This window comes from Anser anser (assembly GCF_964211835.1).
Source record: "Anser anser genome assembly, chromosome: 3".
Taxonomy (NCBI): Eukaryota; Metazoa; Chordata; class Aves; order Anseriformes; family Anatidae; genus Anser; species Anser anser.
The window spans coordinates 60154230-60166395 of record NC_139722.1 but is presented as its reverse complement, the minus strand read 5'-3'; the positions used below and the strand labels follow the sequence as shown (position 1 = coordinate 60166395).

The 12166-nt window shown below is 39.3% G+C and overlaps 1 protein-coding gene across 2 annotated transcripts in view; it reads right to left on the bottom strand.

Annotated features, from left to right (window-relative positions):
• Nucleotides 1-1829: 1829 nt before the first annotated feature.
• AKAP7 (A-kinase anchoring protein 7) overlaps nt 1830-12166 on the bottom strand; it is a 91584-nt gene continuing 81247 nt past the window's right edge. Inside the window, exon 8 of one of the 2 annotated variants that reach the window (XM_083830699.1) lies at nt 1830-3125. In XM_083830699.1, the coding sequence (XP_083686825.1) occupies nt 2932-3125 (194 nt within the window). In that variant the 3' untranslated portion in view covers nt 1830-2931. Of the gene's footprint in view, nt 3126-3539; nt 4078-12166 lie in introns of those variants that run through there. The other variant, XM_083830698.1, reaches the window with a different exon arrangement.

Genomic DNA, 12166 nt, shown 5'->3' with positions numbered 1-12166 from the left:
TTGTTGTACATTCATCTTTTGTTACTGCCTAGCTTGCAGGCCAAGCATCCTTATGCCATGTTCACCTATGCTTAGAGACATCGGCTTCTAAAACAGTCTCTCTTCCCACATCAGAGAATTAGTGTCTTATTGGGCAGGACTCACACAGATTTCAGGAGCTGGAAGCAATGACACTTGTGGTTCCCCTTACAGCCTGGGATCCTCTGATTTACTGATCTCTCTGTTTACTCTGTCAGCCCCTAACACCTCTGATTGCACAGCTCAACAGTGCAGGCAATGTATGGCACGGGCTGCTTAGGTACCAAAAGCATGGCTTCTGCAAATTTCGTGGTCTACGCCCAGAGCAAGTGTTGATATCAGACAGTTTCTCAGTGGGTCACAGCAGCCCATTGAGTTCCACCTAGAGTAGTCCTGGAAGCTGCTTTGGAGCTGTCACAGACATCTCCACAACCAACAGCACAGAAATACTCTTGAGTGCGAGCTAGAAGGTAGAACTGAAAACAGAACATGGACAAACTTGCACCATCTGCCAACGCTTTCCCAGAATAACCTGTGCATCACTACCTCAAGACGTTCTCCAAAAGAAGGACTTAATTAAAAATCAGAAATATCTGAAAATTACTCAGGAGTGTGAGGAAGGCAGCATATTTGTTCTGTCATATGCTGCTCAGAGCTTCACACCTTTCTATATTAGGTTCAGTCTCTGTGTATCTGTGTTCTTCAGTGCTCACCTCGCAGCTCCGTACCAGAGATTTCTGCTTCAATACGGCAAGCAGGCTCTGCTGCCAGAAGCAAAAAAACAAGCAAACAAAACCAAAACCAAAACAAAACAGAGAGAGAGGGGAAGAAGGGCTGTTGTAAGAGCATGAATCTAGATGCAGGATTGTTTTGGTTTACCCTATTTTGAGCTCAATTTTGAGTAAATTAGTAGAGGCACCTTGTCAAACCCAGAATTAAAGGCTATGGCTTGCATTTTAAAAGAAACAGTGCTTCAGAAACAAAAGCCCAGTTGATTTTCACAGGTCAAAACATCTGAAAATCAAGGGTGGGATTCAGTTGCTTAAACAGGGACATCTAATGTCTTTCTAGAGGCTATGGGGGAGCCTCGAACCTGCAGTTCCTGATTGAGAATAACGCAGGTCTCCTGTAGGGTTTGTTTGTCATTTTTCCCAGACCTATGCCAGGATGGCAAATTCTGATTTTATTTTTATATCTAGAGAATATTTAGACCATTTGTTAAATTCAAACACAATTTTTGAGGTTGAAGATTGGATATGTACCTCAAGGAAGCTGTAGCCATATTTCCTTCTAAACCCATAATGCCCAAACGATAGGTTAATTTCTAGAGAACGGTGAAGTTTTACCATTTAAAATTTTGCCCTGGGATTTTTTTGATGAAGTTAGCAATTAAAATGGGCTGCCCAGGGGGAGGTGGCTGAGTCACCATCCCTGGAGGTCTTTAAAAGACGTTTAGATGTAGAGCTTAGCGATATGGTTTAGTGGAGGGCTTGTTAGTGTTCGGTCAGAGGTTGGACTTGGTGATCTTGGAGGTCTCTTCCAACCTAGATGATTCTGCGACTCTGTGATTCAAAGAAGAGAATGTGATTCCTGGTGGCTTTTTAAAATCCATGACTTGGGACTAGCTTATCTGCATAAATTTCTTCACATGATTTCAGCATCCAAGCTCTAGCTCAGTGTCTTGGCTCGAGACCCGCAGTCAGCATTGTGGGGGTGATTCATCCAAGCAATGGTTCTGTCAGTTTTGTTACTTGCAAAGTACCTCATTTTATTAAAAATCCATTTGGAGATGGGTGAAAACATACACAGAGTGCAAAGGAAGAAATACTTTATTGTGAGCATGGATTGAGAAATGTATGAGACATTTCAGAATATACTGTTATATATCAAATGAGGAAAAAAAAATAAGCCATGAAGCATGAGATAAATGACCAGTGCTTGAGACCAATGAAGAATATGCACACAGCTGTTCTAACAGCACAAAACTGATACCAATCACAACACGTATTAAATAACTTTTATCATCAGAGGAAATTTAAAACAATATTTATAAAAAGTTCAAATATTGGACCTATTCCTGCATTGTACATCCAAAGCTTCGCTGAATCTTGTGGGTGTACGGAGGGAACAATGACACCCCACAGAGCAAACTGACACCCCACCCCAGGCAACTGAAGGTAGAGATGGAGGAGACATCAAAAACAGAAAACATAAAACACTGTTCTACAAAAATGAAAAGGCAAATATCACCCCGAGGAATATTATTATTTTCATGAGATCTTAATTGCAGCATCCTGACTCCATTAAAGCCAACAAGAGTTTGACATTGAGATCAGTGGAGTCTGAATTTCATTCTGAAATTTAAAACATTCTTGTGTTAGTGTAAACATAAGCAGAAACAGCATATCAGCATCTATACATGTATTCAAGTGCTGTTAAAAAAAATAAAAATAGACAGTGCTAACCCAAAATGCCAGTATGTATACAAAAGGCAGATAATTAAAAGAGCTTTTTTCAAATACACACGTTAAAGTATTTAAAAGCATCAATATTTTTAATATTCGTATATCACTGCTAGAGAAAGAATCTATGAGAAAAGTCTAAATTTTTCACAATGATAAAGGAAGGGCACAGTGTTTGCTCAGCTGTATTTGACGCCAGTAGTTTTCCACTTTGGAATCATGTTGTCTACCTGCACACTCACGTGTGTTTCAAAGTGGTGCTGAGGAGTAGTTGTATTTAATGATGAACTATACTCCTTCTGTGCAAGTACTTCAGTATATTCCTCATGAGCCATTTACACCAATCGTATTTTCAGTAAAAAAAAGATGAACAGGGATAAGAAAATTTCTTGAAGAAATGTTTTTCGTCTTCGAACAACCTGGTGAGATCTCACATCACAGCAATTTACAATCATGCATTTGGCGATCCAGAGCTGATACAACTTTTCCATTTACTGTTAGAGTTGTCTTCAAACAATTCTTTGCTAATTTTCATGCGGATCTCTGGACTGGATAACAGCTCCTTTATCTGATTCAGTCTGGATAACAGGGCCTGTGTTTCTCTGTGCAAAGCTTCCTTTACTAAGTCTGCTTCACGGTTCTTTCCTAGAGGAGAAGAACAATATAACGTTTTATAATAACTAATGTCACTTAGAATCATTAATGTACAGAGAAAAAGAGATCATATCTGTTTTGGACAGTATTAAGTGCTTTTTCCCATATTGATTTTTTATAAAAAGGTACTCTGTCAAAAAAAAATACAATTTGCATCAACAAATGTTACCACAAAGTACAGAACAGAACAGTGTCACATTTAAGAGAAACTCCTGCTATATTACATACTGTGTAACAGTATCTGCGAGGAATATCTGTAGTGGTAATTTTTAGCCTGGGATGACCGCCGCTGACTACGAAACAGAATGTGCTCTCGCATCCAGCGAGCAGCCCTGTGGCAGCGCCAAGCAGCACGGAGGGCATTGTTTCCACATACGGCGAGGCCCCTTCCGTGGCCATTCATCACAACCCGAAAGGCAAACACAGAGGGCTCAGTTTCTCTCCAAAAGCAAGGAAGGGGCTCTTGGTGAAGAGCCAGTGAAGACTGGAGCTGTCTGATTCACCATTCTTGCCTTTTTTCCACAGTCCATCCCTCTCAGCATTCGACAGATTTTCAGCAACGCCAGCACTTGTTAGGCTCGTCGGCAGTGTCCTTCGGTTCAGAACAAACTTTTGATAAGAGACTCACAAAGCAGAGTGCCTGTCACCCAGCACCACTTAGCAAGTTTCAGCAAGGAGCCGGGACATGTTTTTGTGGTTATTCTCGGTGGGATATTTGCTCCTGGGCTTTTGCACAGTGCTCACTTGCTGTTGTCATTGTCGCTCTCATTCTTAGTGCCACTAGCTGCTTCCTCAGTTTTCACAGGGCTTCCATCAGTCTGTCTGGTTTTGTTTTGCGTTTCTTCTAAATATTGCTGTACAGCCTTGAGCACTGCGTTCTCCACCAGCCTTTTGCTGAGGCTCACCAGCTCTGCATCATCCGGCTCTGCTGCATGTTTTTCACCTATGTGTCACAACAGACAAGAGAAGGAATTCATTGCCACGGAAAGACAGCAGCCAATTGTAATTGTACCAGAAGCCTCTGGCTGAGCTGGACATCTAGATTTCAAGTTATTAGCTGGATTTAAGACTGCATCTTCCTGACTGTAAAATAATTTCCCCCTCCACGAGCTCTAAATCAAGTGTTTCATGAGATGTACACAGTAGATCAGACTAAAAATATTTCACTCTTATCTTTATTGTAACACTCCTGTAAGCCACTGACTAACATTAGGAGCACTGAGTCAGCTTAGAAGAGTAAGAGGCGTCATTTCTTCTGGTCACCAATAATCCATGCCATCTGGGCAAAGATGAAAAATATGACACACAATTTACATTTTAGTAAAATTCTTAAGTCTAGCTGCCCCTGTTTTGTGAGTTTGCTTAATAAATCTGAAAGCTTCTACCTTACTTATCCATTGCTTATCATTCAAGAGTTTCTCATGGGAAAAAATGGTTAAAATACCCTAATATCAGGGTTAAAAATTTTTATTACTGTTATTTTAAAACAAAGCATAAAACCTGGAAAAAACATGTACCCCCTCCCAATCTCTCTCCAGTTTTCTCAATAAAGTTCTGACACTGAAGGAATGCAAGTGCTGAGTCTATTCATAGGTATCTACTGATAAAAGCAAGAAGCTGGCGTCTCCCTGCTTTGTTAAGAATTCACAGGAGTAAACACACACAACTAAATAACTGTACACACAATGAGGGTTCCCATATAACACTAAACACATTTTGAAATAGTACTTTTCCACGGATCATTTTCCTAAGCACTTACACAGCCTACTACAGCATTCTCCTTTTATGAACAACGTAACTGAGGAAAAGCGGATTTTGCTGTCCAATTTCCACCGGCCATATAATTTGTGCCTGCTACTTTGCAATTTCTGGCACTAGGTAAATAACCGTTTCTCTCCCTGTACATTTAAAGGCCATATCTTTAATGGCCCTTTCTGGAATTCGCGTTCTGTAACCAGTAATAAGATGCTGCTTAGTCACACACATCTGGTGGAAGAGATACTATTGTATGTTCTCAGCACTAAGCTTTGTACTCTTCAATTATCTAAATTTGTTCTTTTTCATATATGTAAATTTATTCCAAGTTTGCCAGCACATATAGATTATAGATATAAAAGACTTTTATTAGCCTTCCTAGGGGACTGTAGAATTTGTGAGCAATTTCACTGATAAAACATAAATCGTATGGGGATTCAAGAGGGAGAGGTATGCAGAAGCCTTCATTTCCAGAGGCAGTGCCTCTGTTAGCTATTAGCAAGAGCATCCTGCTCTGGAACAGGAGGACAGACCAAACTCCTCCAGTTCTGGGCCTCTGCAGCGCTGCTACTGTGGGACAGCAAGAACTGGGGTCTCCAGCTGAAGAGCGATCAGCCTAGACCTGGGCACAACATTTCATTAGGTTTTGGAAAAAGATGGGAAAAGCTCCTCCAAGCTTTTATGAGCTGATCCCATGGACTTCTCCGAATGCAACCCTTTGATTCCAAATTTCCTTTGCTTTTATTAAAGATACTCAGAACTGAAACAAGATGTTTTGGTTGACACTTTTTTTTTTCCCTAGCAAATAAACAGACTAGCACTGTGCTTTCCAGTTAAGAGTTTCAGATTTCTCAGAATTGCCAGTGAATCACAGAAATTATTATTCACACAGCTCTAACGATCTGTCCAAGCAACTCTAAACAAAATCAATGGGAAATTGGTGCTCAGCGACTCCAACACCTGACCCTACTTAATATGCAGAATATGAGTAATCAGCCACAGAGGCCTTCAGATACCCCAAAACAGTTGTGATTGTTCAGAATGCTGTTTTACTTATAGTACATTATGTATTATTCTTATATTGTAAGCCTAGACGGTGCTCTTCTTTCACAAGTATTTTCTGCATTCTTACAAAACAGTTGTCATTTCCACATATATAGCAAGTCCATATATATATATATTATATATATATATATATGCACAAACTGCATTTAAAAACTTCTTATTAAGTAGATGGTTCACTAATTTCTCAAGCATGAAAAAAAATCTGAAATATCTAAAATGAGCCTTCCAAAAGTACAGTTTATAAATTTAAAAAACAGATCTGTGGCTTTTATTTATTTCTAATATTTGAGACTTCCATGGCTCACCAGCAGTCTGTAGTACCTTGTAAGTCCGTCCTGCATTCCAGCTGGGAAGACTTACACAGGACCTGACTGACGTGTGACTGCGTGCACATTCTTATACGAAGAGTAACCCTGGACTTATCTTCCAGTCACTTTTGTGGCCTGGCACACGGGACTATATGATTCACTCATCATCTCTTTATGTGTTTAGACTCCCTAAATTGCACTTGTGTGTGTGCGTGCATGTGCGCAATGCTAAAGTTCATTGGCAAGGCAGTTTTGTACTGCGGTACAAAACTAACCATTCTGTAATTCATGACCATTAACAAAAAGAAATAGGTCAGGTAAAAATAACAGGTATTGATCATCTATATTTATGTGAATATTCAATGTATATGTCTTCATATATCTTTCTCCATGCTGCATCTGCTGCTTCCCTACTTCTTATATGTATAATTAGTTTGCAAAAGGCTTCTTTGTGTAGATTGTCTTATATTACATGACTTATCTAATATCAGTATAAAGTCATTGATGATAAGGAAGTTTTGGATTTGAAGGGCACGCTTAAAAATTCAATTCAGAATTACTTTGTAAACTCTGTTCTGAAAAAGGGAACAGATGTATCATGTGTACTGTATTTGCATCTGCAGTAGGCCTATTAGTACGGACTATGTCACTACTATATTTCTGTGAATGATGAAAATAAAAAACCCTTCCACTGCCTTCTCCTGCACATGGCTCAGAACAAAAATGAAATAAAGCTTCCATTTTGTTTATCCCAGAATTCTCTAATTTTCAGAAGATGAAAATAAATTCATATTCTGTGAATATATTTAAATTCATGCATCCTTTTTTATTATTTATTGAAACTAAAGCATACCTGTTGTCCTGAAATGACAATATTATTTTTCTTCTCATAAGAGAATGCACAGAATTATTTGAAAGGGGATTTATGATGCCACAACGTGCTCCTGTTAGTTATGGACACGAATGGGAGCCCTGCAACCAAACCCACGTTGAGACCAAATTCACGTTGCAACCAAATTCAGTGTTGCATCTCCCTACCGGACTAGGTTTACTCTCCAATTCTACACTCCCTTACATTTTTACAAGACTGTGATCTGGATTTTGAAATAACGCACTGGAACAAATCACCTTTGGTGGTCCTGGTACAGACTTTTCATGGTCCTGATACAGCCTGTTTTAGGTATCCTTGTGGTTTGGAGAGGCAGGACAGTTTATCCCTGTTCATATTACTAGTCTGCTTTTGTGAGATTTACCTTTTGTGACTTTGACTCTTTTGTGAAAGAGTCAATAGTACCTCCATTTTACAAGAAAAGCCAGTTTTACAGCCTTTTACCAGCTACATTCCAAGACAAACTTCTGCAGTCCTTGTCTCTTGGCCTTAATACACTTGATGGTTTTGTTTTTGCTTCCAACAACCTTTCATCACAAAAAATGCGGCAAATTATGAAGGAGACTGCTGGTATTTTAAATAGGTGAATAAGACCAGCTGGGAAGTCTGTTTTCTGAAAGCAGAGATTACAGGCAGTGCCCTGGGGACTACTGTGGTAACAGACATGCCTCTATCTCCCATTTAGTTCATCAATTTTCTAATGTTCTCTTTGCAAAATCTAGAAATAAAAAGCCCACAAGAGACTTCAGCCATCTTTCAAAAAACTAAACATTAAGAAAATCCTTCTGAAAGGAAGAAACGCTAGAAAACTTAATTTTTCTACTTACACTGTATCTCTTGCTGACACCCAGGTAGTGAGTCAAGTCACTGTTGTATACGCGCAAAGCTTTCAATTTCACCAAGACTCCCTTTCTGCGGGTGACCTCTCAGTGACTGAGAAGTCCACTCTAAGTCATAATAACCACTAACCAAAAGATAATTTATTATTACCTCCTCTGTAGAGAGGGGAAGGCTTTGTTTGTGTGTAGTATGGTGAGATTGGAAGGAAAGAGACACTATCCTAATTATTGGCACACTAAGAAACCTTCAGCAGATGTCTGTCATTTATTTCTGTCTGTGATGGGGTTGGAGAAAACAGAGAAAGGCCAATAAAACCATTGCCAGATAGATTTCAGCCATGTGAATCCATGTAGCTTGTGACGTCGGTGGTTGTGCCTTTACATGGCTCACTATCTCTGCGTTATCAGGAAACGACTTAAGACTGAAGACGTTATTTCTACTCACAACATCCAGGCAGATGTAGGCTACTGCAAGGCTGCCACACCCTGCTTCACCCCATGGAAATATCTAGTTGGTGCTACAATATACCTTTATGTCTGCAGAATCTGATTCAAAATTAAATTAAATCTCAGTGACATCAGTCAGAATCTGATGAGGTTCCCATATCTGCACACCGAACTGCAGTGTCCTAGGTATCAGTCCAATGTGTTCAACATTTTCTTTACTGAGGACTTTCAGATAAATTTGATAGGCCACATATATTAACAAAACTCTAGCATTAGAAAAATACCATCACCTTCATTCTGCCAAGACAGAGTCCGCAGTCCGTAATAAACTGAATTACAAGCTACATCCAGTCAGCAGACCGTATACTTCCCCCCGTTGCAGCAGACTGTGAATCATCCAGCACAGTCAAGAACATGTAATGAACACAAACATGAGCATGTGCCCATATCTAATCAGCACAATAAGAATCAGCAGGAAAATCACAACCCTAAACAATTCCTTGTTAATTAGGAAAGACTTTCACGAAATGTCTCAGGCGGTCACTTAAGAAATTGGCACAAATAAAGCGCTGAGAGGAAGGGTGAAATTATAATGATGTTATGACATTACGGTAAGGACATTTGCATTGCTGCATATTCCCATAAATGATGCTAAGCAGCAAGTGTAGTTTAGCTCATCTTGGACATCTGAAAAGCCTTTTTTTGGTTTTAAGTATGTTGTTCTGTACATATAGGACTGCCTAACAGGGTAATACGAATCATCTCTTTGTGCAGAATTAATGGGTTTCTAGTTTGCTGGATTTTAATTTTTTTATTTGATTTGATCCATCAAGGAATATAGCCAACAAAAACATGAATTTCTAGTGAAGAGGAACTTCTTGTACCTATTCAGGGAATATGATGTTCTTGCCAGTTTCAGGGAGGACAGCAACAATACCTGCAGGCAGCCTTGGATTTGGAGGCTTGGCTAATTTGGAAAATTTTTGCTTTGTTTCAGACAAAACCCTTCAAAGCTCAGTGATCTAAGGTTTCTGAACACCTCTACCTACAAGTGGAGAAACACAGAATGTGCTCTGCTAAACCTACTCATCCTCCTACGAGCAGTGAAGGATGTGATACCACAGACATGAGCCTTCCAAAACAACAACAAACCTAAATCATAACTAAAGATAACTAAGTCTCTACCTCTCCTTATTTTCCTATTAAATGAGACCTGCTGACAGAGAAATCTCCTGATTCCCCTAATGCAGTTTAAAATCTTATGAATTCATTAATTTTAACCAAGTCTATGTTATCATTGTTTGCTATTACACTAATGGCTGAAGGAAAGAAGGTTGCTTTAAACAGCTCCAAGCTTTACTCGACTTTCTCACTGACAGGCAGGTCGAGAAAACAGCCCACATCATGGTCACAAAAGTGGTTTTACACAACCACCTGTTGTTCATGCTGGCCACAGGAGAACTGAGCCCCCTGGATGGATTTATTCACTCCTCTTCGCCATCCATAGCCACGTCCAGTGGCTTCATGCCAGACATGAAGGAAGTCGAGAGAGACCAGGCCTCCCTGTCCTCTCAGGAAGCATGGCTTGTCTAAAGCTCAACTGTGGCACAGGTTAGGTCTTCAGCAGCCCTCAAGAAATGCCACGCACTGTGCAAACAGCTTATGTTGCTCCCCCATCAACCACGTTTGTCAGTGACCACAGACAGGGCTGGCCGGTCTCAAAGGCAGAAAAATCACTCAGCCAGGTCACCAGGCTGCGTGGGGTGTAGGCCCAACACATGCAGCAACTAACACGGCATACACAGGTTTTGATTCCTAAAGACTCTATTTTGGCTGGGACTTCTTAATGCTACCATGAAGTAGATTTAAATCAAACAAAAAGCAACCTGTTTTTTTCAAATATGACGGATGGATCTTACCAAGTGTCAAGTGAAGGTCAGCAAGCTGGTCCTGCATTGTTCAGCACTGGGCTGCTTCTCCTGAGCTCAGACCAAGACTCCATACAAACTCATGCTATCAAACAGTCTCTCACATAATATGGCTTTCCTCAGGAAAACCAGTTTTGAATATATTTTGTAAATTATGGAGAGAAAAGTCAAATTTTAATCAACAAGCATTAACATTTCATTATTTCAATTACTGCAACGTGAGTTGCGAAACAGCTACATATTGCTTGAACTGCAGAAGGAAGGTGAAATCTTGTCCAAAAAAACCATTTTGTAGATATAATTGCTATTAAAGAGAATGCCCAATAGTGTCCATAAAATACTTTAATTAATTGCAATTTTTATGGAAAATGCAATTTGCAAGATGGTTTTTATCATCTCTTTAATCATAATTAATTAGGACCTAAATCTAACAGAAGGCTAAAGGCAGTTCTTTTGGTAGAAGCATCTCACGCAAGCTTGAACTGGCCGTGTAACTACAACCCAACTACCACTACAACTACAAATTTCAGGTTGGAAATTAGGAGGAATTTCTTCTCAGAAAGAGCAGTCAGGCATTGGAACGGGTTACCCAGGGAGGTGGTGGAGTCACCGTCCCTGGGGATGTTTAAGGAAAGGTTGGACGTGGTGCTTAGGGACATGGTTTAGTGGGTGACATTGGTGGTAGGGTGATGGTTGGACCAGATGATCTTGGAGGTCTTTTCCAACCTTAATGATTCTCTGATTCTATGAACCCAAAGTTGTCTAAACAGATGAGTCTCACCCCTTTCCCAGAATCTTGCATGAAGGAGCTGAAACCACTTCATCAGCTTCTTGGGCAAACCATGAAGTTATGTATTTTTGAATGTAAGAGTAGTATTGTTGCTGACTTTTGTTTCATGGATCAAGCCTCCAGAATCTGACTGATTTTGTTAACAGCTTTGGGTAAACTAACATAATACCCTTAAGTCAATTTGAATCTCATTGCAAAAAACATCATTAAGTACTCATCAGAGCATTTCCTATCTCAATCCCCTTTATTTATATTCTGCCTTAAGTATATAGCATGATTCTTTCTTACTTCCCTTTTGTTTGCCACATATGTGTGTACGTGTCCTCTGCTCTACCACATATAGGTTTATGAAAGGCTTGTAAATATGAAATTCATTTCTGACACATGGAAAGATTAGTCCATAAAAGTTTAGCCCTGTATTTACATGCTACAGTTCTGAACTCAAAACTACTCACAAACATTTCCTTAGCTTTAATTTCTCTCAAAGTCCAAATATACTCACTTGCAAGAACACAATCTTGATGTCAAATAAAAAAGAAATCTGGTATTTTAAGCAATGATTTCAGATAAATGTTTGGTCATAATAAATTATTCTGTCATGGGGTTTTTGGTCATCTTAGCCATATGATATCAGAGTGGCTGCTAGTTAGAGAGTTGTTAATAATAATGAAGGTACAACCACAGTTAATCTAATTCACAGGAATCTAAAAATTGTTGCTAGAGCACAGTGTAAAGAGAGACCACTTAAATGTATGGATGAAAAAAAAATAGTTTACAGTTTACTGTGTCATAAACCTAAATTTAATGTAATCAATCCTTTACATAAAATAACCAGATTAGGGGACACACACACACACACACACACACACACACACACACACTAGAATAAGGATTCTAGAAGACAACACTTCTTTTTCTTTCCTATTTTATGTATGAATAACACATATATCTGAAGCTGATCAACAATCACTTAATCAAACATAACATTATTCTACAGTCTGTTTCACTGTT